General features: G+C 38.0%; 2 protein-coding genes across 2 annotated transcripts in view; one reads left to right on the top strand and one right to left on the bottom strand.

Moving 5' to 3' along the window:
* Window positions 1-1,552: 1,552 nt before the first annotated feature.
* On the bottom strand, window positions 1,553-7,095 carry LOC123877854 (BTB/POZ domain-containing protein KCTD9). The gene is made up of 6 exons (XM_045924779.1): window positions 6,393-7,095; window positions 5,748-5,947; window positions 4,814-4,949; window positions 3,333-3,407; window positions 2,843-2,961; window positions 1,553-1,965 (listed from the first exon to the last, which is right to left on the bottom strand). The coding sequence occupies exons 1-6, from the start codon at window positions 6,979-6,981 to the stop codon at window positions 1,849-1,851; spliced, it is 1,236 nt and encodes a 411-aa protein (XP_045780735.1). The 5' UTR covers window positions 6,982-7,095; the 3' UTR covers window positions 1,553-1,848.
* Window positions 7,096-12,888: 5,793 nt separating this feature from the next.
* Window positions 12,889-14,070, top strand: part of LOC123877630 — a 32,833-nt gene continuing 31,651 nt past the window's right edge. Inside the window, exon 1 of the mRNA XM_045924455.1 lies at window positions 12,889-13,511. Within this exon, the coding sequence (XP_045780411.1) occupies window positions 13,049-13,511 (463 nt within the window). The 5' untranslated portion in view covers window positions 12,889-13,048. The remainder of the gene's footprint in view (window positions 13,512-14,070) is intronic.

The raw sequence follows: 14,070 nt of genomic DNA, 5'->3' as shown, positions 1-14,070 counted from the left end.
GAATTAGGGTCCAATACCCTGCAGACTTGGAAAAGAAGTTTTAAAAAGAAAACTTTTTGTTTTAAACATTTCTGAAACTATGTAAATTTTTTTAATTATAAAAAATACCTAAAACAACCCTGCAGATATCCATAACCATATTACATAATATTTGATAGACAGGGATAAAAATATATGGAGAGGTATAAAATATGGTTAAGTCGATTTTACAACTGATCTATAGTAACTTATAATATTAATAATGATTAGAATAAAATTAGTCCTAAGCCATACTTAATAACATTCGTTTCGCCCTTAAATAGGCGAAGTCCCAAAAAGTAGAAACACTGAACCAATTTTGCGACGCAGGATGCAGAGGTGTCAACTGCGAATGAAATGGGTGCCAGTGTGAGCAACATACAGATAATAATAACATATGCGTTCCTTTTTACGTCTTTTCACTAAGAACCCACCAAACTACCGCATCAAAGAATAAATTACTAAATTAATTGATTCAAAATAGTTAGGTATACTTTTTGTAAACTTGTATAAAATGCGGAGCAACAAGTGTTTTCATTTGACGCTGCTACTGATTTGCGATCTTTATGATTGAGCAGAGCTGAGCAACACATGCATGGTTCAAAATCAAAACATTTAACCCGAATATTGTTACAATCTACAATCTCAACTTATTTTTGTGATTAATAGGTATTCTTGTTGCTAAATTGTATTGACTTACCTAGCCAGAAACATTAATAGATTCTTCCTAATTCCTATCACTTATGCCCGAGCCACGTTAAAATTAACATCAACGGCCAACAACGCCACATAATATTATTACTTATAGCGTTAAACACTGGGCCCCACATTTTAAAGGTTAACGTTTAGTGTCAATTGAATTGAGGTGAAAAACGACTAACGCCAAACGGCATTGTTAATGCCGTTGTAAAATGAACGCGTTAGGTAGTGGCTACACCTGCGGTTAACGGCCATTAACGCGTTTTTCAACGGCGTTTCCCGTAAAATGTAGCCATCCCATAAGACTAGCTTTTTTCAGTTTTCTGGAAAGTTACTTTACTCAAAAGTTGTAACTGGTAGAGTGGTCACTCTAAAAGTCATTAAATGAAAGAGTTAATAAGATTCAATGTTTTATTTCATAACGTAAATAAAATTAAGCAACTCAAATTTAATTTGAGTAGGTACAATGAGGCTTATTCTATACACAATCTGTAAACTAAATTGACAGGTTTAAATTAATCTAGCGCTGTCCTTTTCTGCAGAGAGCATTATCAAAGTAATAGCAATACATTTAGTACAGTGCGACAAGGATCTTTTGGCGCGTGGCCTAAATCGGAACTAATGCCGCCATCTTGTGAAGTGTCACGCCGCCTCTTGAATGTGGTGTTGCTTATTTAAAAAATCTGAATTTCACTGTTTTTTAGGGTTCCGTACCTCAAAAGGAAAAACGGAACCCTTATAGGATCACTTTGTTGTCTGCCTGTCTGTCCGTCCGTCCGTCTGTCGTGTCTGTCAAGAAACCTACAGGGTATTTCCCGTTGACCTAGAAACATGAAATTTGGCAGGTAGGTAGGTTTTATAGCACAAGTACAGGAAGAAATCTGAAAACCGCGAATTTGTGGTTACATCATTAAAAAAAAAATTAAAATATTCCCAACATATTCCCTAAAATTAAGTAGTATCTAATTGCTGGCAGCTTTTGTTCAACACCCCCTGTCAATATCATTCAAGTGCGAAAAGATCGTTGTACTGTAAACCGTTATTTTAGTTTAGTTTAAGGATTGAGTACAACAGAACGCGCCACATTAATTAACTAGGTATTTAAGTAATTATCGAGCATTTAAATAAATTTTATCGTATAGTCTGTGACATGTGGAGCGGTGTCAGCATCAGTTCAAACGCCGCGTCCTTCAGGTTAGCTCCACGCAGATTGGCTTCGTGGAGATCACTGCCCGACAAGTCGCAACACTGGGAAAAATATCAAAAATCAATAAAATACGTGTATGCGTAAAAAATTTCTGTCAAGTGTCATGTCAAAATAACGATTTTAGTCCCTACTAGCCGATGCCCGCGACTTCACCCGCGTCGATTTGGGTTTTTCGAAATCCCGCGGGAACTCTTTGATTTTCCGGGATAAATAGTAGCCTATGTGCTAATCCAGGATGTTATCTATCTCCATTCCAAATTTCAGCCAAATCCGTGCAGTAGTTTTTGCGTGAAGGAGTAACAAACACACACACACACACACATACAAACTTTCGCCTTTATAATATTAGTGTGATTTTAAAGGTGAACTGTACTTTTGATATGACAGTTGACCCATACAGTTAGAATGGCGCATGAAAAATCATTTTGTACTGACTATAAAAAGACATAATATCCTGACTGGGTGATCTACATCTATTCTACTAATCGCGGTACACCGGTAGCCTCAACCGCGACGCGCAGTATGCTGAGTCCCTTTGAAATAGGACTCTAAAGGTCTAAAGGTTCGAAACTAGTCACGCTTACACCAACTGAATACGTGAGTATAGCTCTCACAACCTATACTTATAATGGAAATCAATCACGGTAGTGTAAACGCTATTCATTTACTATTTTATTATTATCTAGCTGATGCCCGCGACTTCGTTCGCGTGGATGTAGGATTTTTAAATTTCCCGTGGGAACTCTTTGATTTTCCGGGATAAAAAGTAGCCTATGTGTCAATCCAGGGTATAATCTATCTCCATTCCCATCGAAATCCGTTAAGCCGTTTTTGCGTAATTGAGTAACAAACATCCAAACATCCACACTTTCACATTTATAATATTAGTAAGATTAGGATATTAGGATACACCCTCACCTCCAAATCGGCGCCAGCCAGCACAGCAGTTCTGAGATCGCAATTCTGAAGGTTGGCATTCTTCAATGTTGCCACTCGCAAATTCACGCCCGCCATGTTGCTACCTTCTAAGTTCGCACCTGAAATTATTTAAATTATCAATACTAATAAAATATAAATTATAAGTGTCTGTCTGTAATTTCGAAATAACTACCTCATATGAATCTCATATGGTTATGTGAACTATACCATAACTGAATCACACGTTTTTACGTCTGTGTGTCTGTCTGTTTGAACAGGCTAATCTTCGGAACGGATATATTTACGCACAGCTCAAACTACTGGACTGATTGGGCTGAAATTTGGCACGTAGATATCTTTTATGACGGAGATGTCTGCTATGGAAGGATTTTCGAAAATTCAATCCCTAAAGGGATAAAACAGGGTTTCAAAATGTAGTCAAAGCGGATGAAGTCAAGGGCATAAGCTAGTGAATGACTTTGTTTGGTACCTTTTAAATTCACACCCTCCATGACAGCCCTCGATCCAGCAGGATCCTCCATGTTGCATCCTTTTAATAGAGCACCTGAAAACATGAATAAGAATAAATGAGAATAAAATTATATAACTTAGACAAAGTCAGGGGCAAAAACTATTGTTAATATTCTAAATTAGAGACCTCCCACAGATTCGCTCCCAGAGGAATTTCGAAAAATCCAGTCTTATTTGTTCTCTACATCGCAACTTTTAGGTTTCTTTACCTCAAAAGGTAAAACCGGCCAAGTGCGAGTCAGACTCGCGCACCGAGGGTTCCGTACTCGGATTTCTCAAGAGAGTTTCAGGGTGTCAAGTGGAAACAATATTTAAAACTATACTTTGGTTTAAATAAATAAATAAATAAAATAAAATATTTTTTCCGATATTGTGCACAATATATCAAAAACTATTATGCATAAATATAAATAAAAGTCTGTTTTTGAATGTACAGGTAAAGCCCTTTCATAATATGTACCTGGACATACTAAAACAGTTTTTTATTTATTTTTATGCATAATAGTTTTTGATTAATCATGTAAAATGTGGGGAAAAATACCTGAGTAAGGAACCCTCAGTGCGCGAGTCTGACTCACATGTGCCCGGGTTTTTATTGTATGAGGTTACATGCGTATACATCGCGTGGATGATTTCTACGCAATCATGTGCAAGCGTGCCGCGTCCATGATGCGCAGGCTAATGAGTACTACTCATTCACCAACACTCTTCTCAGCGCATTGGCCAGGAAACTAGATAGTCCTCTCTGGAGGTGCTGGGGGGGTGTGCACATAGGCGCCAAGAGGCTCCCTCGGACTTTTTAGTTATAGTTTTAGTTATAGAATTAGTTGTTAAGCTAGAAATAAGTACCTACTAACATAGTTTAAGTGATTTGTCATACTAACTCAATTATGGGTCTAATGGCCTGAAATAAAAGTTTATTTATTTATTTATTTACTAGCTGATGCCCGCAGCTTCGCCCGCGTGGATTGGTCAGATCCCCTGCAGCATCAGGATTGAGGAGTTGGACTCCAAATTTTTTATGAAACAATGTCGCAAAGTTCCTCTATCGATTAAAAAAGAAATGACGCAAATCGGTTCAGAAATCTCGGAGATTTCGGTGTACATAGGTAGAAAAACACAACTCCTTTTTTGAAAGTCGGTTAAAAAGTAGCCTATTTTACGCCCTGGTCAATCCTCTACTTGCCTGTGAAAGTCCCGTCAAAATCGGTTCAGCCGTTCCAAAGATTAGCCTTTTCAAACAGACAGACAGACAGACAGACAGACAGACAGACAGACAGACAGACAGACAGACAAAAATTTTAAAAACGTGTGATTCAGTTATGGTATCGTTCAAATAACCATATGAGCTTAATATGAGGTAGTTATTTCGAAATTACAGACAGACACTCCAATTTTATTTATTAGTATAGATTTACATGACTTTTTGGCAACATTTACCTTCCATATTAGCACATAGAGCCTTGACTCCTAGCAGCTGAGCTCCTTCCAGGTTGGCGTGCGACAAGTCGGCTCTCTCCAAGCAGCAATGCGACAGATTTGCACCACTCAGGTTGCATCGAGCCAAACATGCATACTGGAAATAAATAGACAATGCTTGCATGGATTTAGTTTTGTAAAATTCCTGTGGGAACTCTTACAATTTTCTAGGTTAAAAAGCGATTTTCTAGATTACAAGTGTAAATTAAAAATTTATAACACCCCCCAACAAGTGAAGATAACAGTAACTAGAAAATAGCTGATAACTTTCAAACGGCTGAACGGATTTTCTTGGATTATAGCTAAGAACACTCTTGATCAAGCCACCTTTCAAACAAAAAACTAAATTAAAATGTGTTCATTAGTTTAGAAGCTATGATGCCACAGACAGATACACAGATACACACGTCAAACTTATAACATGCCTCTTTTTGGGTCAGGGGTTAATAAGTAGTCTATGTCCGTCAATGCAAGCTATCTCTGTAGCTTTCATCAAAATCGGTTTAACTGATGGACCATTAATTATAGATAAAAAGCTAGGCGACAGACAGACAGATGAACAGACACACTTCTCATGTACAAGTATAGATGTTTATTTAAATGCATACTTTTTTTTTTTCATGTACAATAAAGCATATTATTTTAAAATTATTCATTTTGATTTGTTAATATCTAAGCAAAAGCTGCTTTGATTAATAAAACATTATTGTTTAACTGTTACACATTGAAAATCTTAAATTAATTTACACATTAACAGTTTACCTTATCAGACATACAATATTATTATGTAGAAGGGTAACTGTTGGTTCAAATAAATAAATTGAATTGAATTGAATTGAATTTCAACTTTTGAATTTCAGAAAATTGGTTTTCAACAAAAACTGAAATAAAATACCTTAAAATTGATATGCCTCAAGTCCAATCTATTCAAGTCTGCCCCAGCCAAACTAACTCCTTGGAACCTCAGTTCTGATGTGGTGGGGGTCATGATTATGAGCCTTATCACATCCATCCTATTGAGCGAGTGGTTCTTACCACTTTGGCTTGTTGACTCTTCAATTAACTGTTGCAGCTGTGGTATCATTGAGTCTATACCTGGAAATAATAAGATTATAAATTCTCTCTTATTTACAGCGTACACTCTATATTATAGCGAAATTGAAGGCGCCAGGTGTTTTATCCATACTAAATATTATGAATGTGAAAGTGTGTCTATCTGTCTGTCTGCTAGTTTTTCGTGTTCCAACAGTTTAACCGATTTTGATTAAAGTACATCAAGTACAAGTTGTTTACATCCCGGGGACGGACATAGGCTACTTTTCATCCCGGAAAACCAAAGAGATCCCACAGGACTTTAAATGGTCCATCTGTTTGATTGTATTTATATGAAAATTGGTTCTGAGAGCTTGCATCCCGGAAATTGACATAGGCAACTTTTTTATCCCAGAAAATCAAAGTTCCCACAGGATTTAAAAAAACCTAAATCCACAGGGATGAAGTCACTGGCATTATCTAGTACTTAATATTTTTTAATTCATACCATAAAAAACAGCCTCCTCCAAGACACCTTTAGGGTTGACATGCTTATCCAAAATAACTTCACCATGCCTTAAATAATTTAAAATAGGCTCGAAATATTCCGGGCTTCTATCTATTAAGTACGCTCCTGTTTTATCCTTAGCGCTAGGGTTCATTAGATACACGTTATTGTCATCAGCGAACATTCTTGCCAACATTGACAGAGATTCCTTAACTAATAGAGTAGATCGAGAGGTTGTAAACTGTTTACCACCAACGTTTAACGTAATCCAGTCCGAGACAACGCCTTTCTTCTCATTACAACCATTTTCTACACCATCCGAAACATGCAATCTTTCAAACGAATTTTCTATCGTATCACATTCTTCTGACACATTTCCACCTCTTAAACTTAAATAAACCTTCTCGTCGTCCCTAATAACTCTCGTGTCGTTTATTTCACAACCATTAAACGAATATAACTTAAGATTTTCCGGGTTCAAGTTGAAATTCAAAGCGATAGACTTCAGGAAGTCTTTAAACGCGTCTTCCACGGCCATAAGTTTTCCTTCATTCTTCGTTTTACTTGTGTACACGAAAACACGTTTCATAATTTTTATTTCTCAAGTTTCTTTTGTTATTTAATTTAATTTATAGTTAAAAACAGGAAAGCAATTTGGAAAATTGAAGACGGAATTCGATTTGTATTTTGTAAACAAAGTCAAACGTCACTCAGCTCAAAATGCAATTTGTCAATTTGTCAGTGTCACTGTCAGACAAAATTACCACAGACTAAAAATGTTTATTGTTTTTTTTTTTAGTTTTGGGTTCCCGTTTTTTAATCTAGGGAATTTCTTGAAAATATCACGCGACCAGCAGTAAAAATATGGTGTACAATGTACATAGGTAATTTTGTAATTCAAACATCGCGCATCGTGAGAAAACCTGCATGAATGAGAGTTCACAAAGTTATGTGAAGTCTGCCAATTCGCACTGGGCCATGTGGCGGTCTATAGCAGCTGAAAGATCCGTTCTCAGTAGTGGGTCGGTGCCCGGCGGTGGGTTAATTATAATGATGATGATGATGAATTAGGTGCCTACTTATTTAGTAGCAATTTAAATTGTTTTATTTATTGTCCAGGAACTAAACTTTACTGCATCGCAAACTGTAGATACCTAATTTGCATTTATATCGATGATATTAAATCACAGATGGCCGTCGTAAAATCTGTCGCCTCTGATGTTACTGTAAACTACGATTTATGTATGTCGCTGATACAAATTAAATGGTCTTCATATTCTTGGATGTACGTAAACTTACCTAGATTTCTACCTAACTATCTAGAGATAATTTAGATTTGCGTAGTAGTTACCTCCTAGGTATGCACCTGCTAAAATTACCTTCGTAATGATTCGCTTAGTCATATAAGGGATCATAACTTAAAATTAAAAAAACCTCCGACACAAAAACGTAAGAAAACTAAAAAAGGACTGATAACTTTCAAACGGCTGAACCGATTTTCTTCGATTATAGCTAAGAACACTCTCGATCAAGCTACCTTTCAAAAAAAAAACTAAATTAAAACCGGTTCATTCGTTTAGGAGCTACGATGCCACAGACACAGATACACACATCAAACTTATAACACCCCTCTTTTTGGGTCGGGGGTTAAAAAGTGTAATTTCTTGTATAGGCTACGATGGTACGGAACTCTTCGTTTGCGAGTCCAACTCAAACTGACCGATCATAGAGTCAAGTTTTGACACCGCGGCTTGCTACAGGAGGAATTTCGAAAATCCGGTCTTATTCCTTGTAGTATGTAGTATAAATAAATGAAATTGAATTGAATTGGATTGAATTGAGTACTAGTTACATTATAAACGGATCGTTCGTGCAAACAGCTTTCGTCAGTCCGGGGGAAGCCGGGACGGGTCGCTAGTCGTTATCTTCAGGGAAATTCACTTAGCTAACGTCAACAGATAAACCCCTACAGGGCTAGTTTCTCATTAACCTATCCGCTGACCCGAGATCCTTGTATATAGACCTAATGCATACTATGTACATTAATTATTATTATTGGTATACTACGTAATGTAATACTATGGACTAAGAGCCAACGCGTGCCAGATCTTCGTTATTTTATAAAAGCTGAAAGTTTCTCTGCGTAATTGTCCTCAGCTCAGGGAGGAACGATCAGCGACTACGAAGTTTGAATTTTGATTTGTTACCTAATATATTGGATACAATAGTCATAGTCATAGTCATAGTCATTTATTCTTGATAATATACATTATACGTCAATCCAATAATTCAAATTATTTTTTATCATAAAATGTCACAAATTTTTCTTAAAAATATAGAATAAAACACAATAATAAATATTAATGATCAATTTTGTTTTCAATCTTTCTAAGTAGGAATTCATTATAACTATAGAAAGACTCCTCGACAAGCCAGCTTTTCATTTTTCGTTTAAAAATGTTAATGTTTTGCGCATTTCTTATGACGTGGGGGATCCGATTATATACCTCGGGACCCATGCCAAACACTGTTCGCGAGGCTTTCTCAAGCCTGTGATACTTCACCATCAGGCGATTAGGATATCGAAGGTTAAATAGGCGCTTACTCCCCCTGTCCGCAAACTCATCTTTATGTTGCGCCACATAAATGGCTACATTTAAAATGAGTAAGCTGGGCAGGGTACGATAATGTAATACGACATTGTATCGTCGTTGTCGTTGCCGTGTCGACACCATGTCGTTGTCTTGTCGTTGCCGTGTCGTTGTTTTGTTGTTTTCGTGGCGTTGCCGTGTCGTTATTTTGTCGATGCCGTGTCGTTGCCGTGTCAAAGTCCTATCGTTGTCGTGTCGTCTTCTTGTCATTGCCGTGTCGTTGTCTTGTCGTTACCGTGTCGTCGTCTTATCTTTGCTGTGTCGTTGTCGTGTTGTTGCCTTGTCGTTGTCTTGTCGTTACCGTGTCGTCGTCATATCATTGTCTTGTCGTTGCTGTGTCGTCATTTGTATAACATTCCTGCTATTAAAACTCTATCTTGACGTTGTCTTGTCGTTGCCGTGACATTGTCTTGTCGTTGTCTTGTTGTTGCCGTATCGTTGTCTTGTCGTTGTCGTGCCGCTGTCTTGTCGTTGTCGTGTCGTTGCCGTGTCGTTATCCTGTCGTTGTCGTGTCTTTTTCTTGTCGCTGCCATGTCATCATTTGTCTAACATTCCTGCTATTAACACACTACATTTACCAATTTAAAAGAATTACCTATATGCTGAAATCTAAATAAACACTTGCGTTTTAGTATCTTCGGAGAGGGTAAAAATACTTTAAAATGTTAGTATACATTGTAATTTGTATACTATGTAGTTTGAAGTGGTTTGAAGGCTAGTTTGCCGGGCTATTTTGGACTCACTCCACTTCTGCCTTATAACATCTTTCGACAAGTGATCTGTTACGGTACTTGCTACTTCCCACGGGAATTTTAAAGAACCTACATCCACGCGAACGAAGTCGCGGGTATCAGCTAGTAGGTAAGTAAAATTGGTCATAATATCAAGAGCTCTCCAGAAATTATTATACCCAGAACTTTCAACTCCAACCAAAATAGTGGTTTGAGTCACTCATGCGCCACCCAGCTTTAGAATTAATTTTATTTATCACTAGCTGACGCCCGCGACTTCGTCCGCGTGGTTATAGGTTTTTCGAAATCCCGTGGGAACTCTTTGATTTTCCGGGATAAAAAGTAGCCTGTGTGCTAATCCAGGATACTATCTATCTCCATTCCGAATTTCAGTCAAATCCGTCCAGTGGTTTTAGCGTGATAGAGTAACAAACATACACACACACACACACACACACACACACACACACACATACAAATTTTCGCTTTTATAATATTAGTGTGAAGTGTGATAGTGTGATTAGCTGACGCCCGCGACTTCGTCCGCGTGGATATAGGTTTTTCGAAATCCCGTGGGAACTCTTTGATTTTCCGGGATAAAAATTAGCCTATGTGCTAATCCAGGATACTATCTATCTCCATTCCAAATTTCAGCCAAATCCGTCCAGTGGTTTTAGCGTGATAGAGTAACAAACATACACACACACACACACACACACGCACACATACAAACTTTCGCTTTTATAATATTAGTGTGAAGTGTGATAGTGTGACTAGCTGACGCCCGCGACTTCGTCCGCGTGGATAAAGGTTTTTCGAAATCCCGTGGGAACTCTTTGATTTTCCGGGATAAAAAGTAGCCTATGTGCTAACCCAGGATATTACCTATCTCCATTCTGAATTTCAGCCAAATCCGTCCAGTGGTTTTTGCGTGAAGGAGTAACAAACATACACACACACAAACTTTGGCCTTTATAATATTAGAGTGAAGTGTGATCAAAAGGATTCGCGGTATTTTGATGTGATGACGAAACCGAGTACGAGAAATGTCTCCGTTCGTTCACTCATACCGGTGTATTTTCACGGCACAATTAATTCTGAAATAACATGAAGATCTTTGAGTCTTTGAGTACTGTCTGGCACATAAACGCTTACCGCATTCAAACATTGAGGTTTACCTGGTCTACCGAAATGTATTTTACAAGTTTTTAGGGGTCTGTAGTTAAGTAGTAAAGAATTCTGATTTCTGGGCATAAGATCACACTAATATTATAAAGGCGAAAGTATGTATGTGTGTGTGTGTGTGTGTGTGTGTGTGTGTGTATGTTTGTTACTCCTTCACGCAAAAACCACTGGACGGATTTGGCTGAAATTTGGAATGGAGATAGATAATATCCTGGATTAGCACATAGGCTACTTTTTATCCCGGAAAATCAAAGAGTTCCCACGGGATTTCGAAAAACCTAAATACACGCGGGCGAAGTCGCGGGCATCGGCTAGTAAAACATAAATCTCTCTCACACATCATTAAAGTACTTTAAGTGTTAATGTTCTTATTTTTAACTTGTTTTGTTCAACACTCTCGATCATTGATCAAGCCGCCTTTCAAACAAAAAAAACTAAATTAAAATCGGTTCATTAGTTTAGGAGCTACGATGCCACAGACAGATACACAGATACACATATACACAGATATACATACGTTAAACTTATAACACCCCTCTTTTTGGGTCGGAGGTTAAAAAATGACCGAATATAAATCCATTATTTTATTTCAATTCCAAATTTTATTCCGCTCTAATATTTTATTCCAGAAAATAAATGTCTGCCTTAAAGTTACGATGGGTATCATCAATGTCGCTTGCAGACGTAGTGAATACAGCCATTTCAACATTAAGGAAATATACTAATAACAACAAAATTATGAAATGTACTAATAAATAGATTTTATAATCACACTATCACACTAATATTATAAAGCCGAAAGTTTGTGCGTATGTATGTGTGTATACATATGTGTATTTTTTTTAATTTTTTTTTAATTATATAGACTAGCGCTTGGCTGCAATCAGACCTGCTAGCAAGTGATGATGCAGCCTTTAAGATGGAGCGCGCTTGCCTAGAAGTTGCCTATTCACTCTTGACTTGAAGGTACCCATATTATAGGTGGAAGGGAAAACTGACGCCGGAAGGGCGTTCCATATCCTAGCAGTTCGAATTAGGAAAGAGGAAGCAAATCGTTTCGTACGTGTTCGAGGAATTTCGACTACGTACGGATGCAGACCTTGACGACGCTTGGTAGTACGATGGTAGAAAGGTGAAGGAGGAACCAGGTCAAAGAGTTCTTGTGCACACTCTCCGAAATATATCCTGTAGAATACCGATAGACTGGCAACTTTACGCCGATGTTCTAAACTTTGGAGTTTAGTATTCATCAGTGCTTCGTCACCAATGAGTCTTCTAGCTCGGCGATCCACCGAATATGCGGTATGTGTGTATATTTGTTACTTCTTCACTCAAGAACTACTCAAAGGATTCGGCTGAAATTCGGAATGGAGATAGAATATACCCTGAATTAACACCTAGACTAATCTTCAGAATGGCTGAACCTATTTTGGCGGGACTTTCACAGACAAGTAGAGGATTAACCAAGGAGTAACATAGGCTACTTTTTTAACCGACTTTAAAAATGGAGGAGCTGTGTTTTGCTACCTATGCACTGATATCTCCGAGATTTCTAAACCGATTTGCGTATATTTTTTTTAATCGATAGAGGAACTTTCGACATTGTTCCATAAAAAATTTGGATTCCAACTCCTCAATCCTGATGCTGCAGGGGATCTGACCAATCCACGCGGGCGAAGCTGCGGGCATCATCTAGTCTTAACAATACGTATAACAATTTTCTTCACGACAGTACTATTATTTATATTTTTTTATTCACCACTCGTAGCATGAAAAGCTTCAGACCTGAAACCTCGTACCTACGCGGATTCCGTGAAAAGCGTGACAAAAACGAATATTGGAAAACGGTGGAGCGAAAAGTGGAAAAGTGCGTTACGCATAGATAGCCACCGATGACACGTGGGACGAACTGAACCCGGTTTTATTTATAATCCCAGTGTCCATCCACGCTGAGTTCTCGCGGACGTATTGAAACAAATTAAAACTAACGTGCAAAAAAAAAAGTTAAAGTGATAGTGACTGTTTCTTACGCGACTGATCGATAAAAAACACCAATTCAAGTAAATTTAAACTAAAGAAATAATTTAAAATGGATACCTTGGAAGTGCCTGGCTACCCGCCTCCACCACCCCCAAAAAGACCGTCCAAACCAAAGATAACCCTCCAAATACCAAGCCCGGTCCAATCTACCCCTAAAGTCCCAGCCACACCCTCAACAATATACTGGGGACCTACAGCAACCAAATACTATGGAAAAGCCCCTCAAACCCCAGCGTCTTTGAGATCAGATCCACATGCAAACCCATATTTCAACCCTTTTATGCACATGTACCAAAATAAGGCCTCCGATTTTATGTTCAAACAGTTTGAAGGCTTCAAAGACTTTACTATGAATACGGCAAAAAGCGGGCTAAGTGCGGGAGAAAAAAGTGCGTTCTGGTTCTACAATAAGTTAAAGATATGGTCCAAGAAGTGGTTCACGCATTTCTTTTTGACTATTTGTTTGGTGCTATACAGTATTATGGGAGCAGCTATGTTCATGGCTTTAGAAGGTAAGCGATTTGTTTATACCATGTACCTTTCTCATAGAACTACTATCATAGTTTCTCATATAATTATTTACTTCTCATCATAGAAGTTCAATAATAGCTAGTCTTCCTAAAAACAGTTTTTAACCATAAATGTAGGCAAGATAGCTTTTCTCCAAGAGTTCCGATTTTTAAATCAAAGTAGAGCGTAGGGTCGATAGAGCTGTCTTGAACCAAGCAGGGGCCCTTAATTTGGGGACCATTTAAACAAAAAACTACAATGAAAGCATCAAAATGTACTTTTGTATTTTGAAAAGTTGAAATGTTCCAAACTGGCATCAATATGGCTCAAATGGAAGTGGAATCAACTCCCATCGGTGGTGTTCCCACTAGATTACAACGTGGAGCGGCCCAAACCGGAAACGCATCGGCGGCGGTTCCTCGGCAAATGTTCATGGGCGGCGGTAATCACTTAACATTAGGTGACCCGCCTCCTCGTTTCTTCGCTATTTTTTTATTAAGGTGGATGCGACAGGTCTACCCTAATTCCCGCGAAATTTGAATTTCGCGGGCATCTATAACA

Source organism: Maniola jurtina, chromosome 24 (genome assembly GCF_905333055.1).
Source record: "Maniola jurtina chromosome 24, ilManJurt1.1, whole genome shotgun sequence".
Classification (NCBI taxonomy): Eukaryota; Metazoa; Arthropoda; class Insecta; order Lepidoptera; family Nymphalidae; genus Maniola; species Maniola jurtina.
Note: the sequence above shows the minus strand (reverse complement) of the source record. Positions and strands in the feature narration are given on the sequence as shown.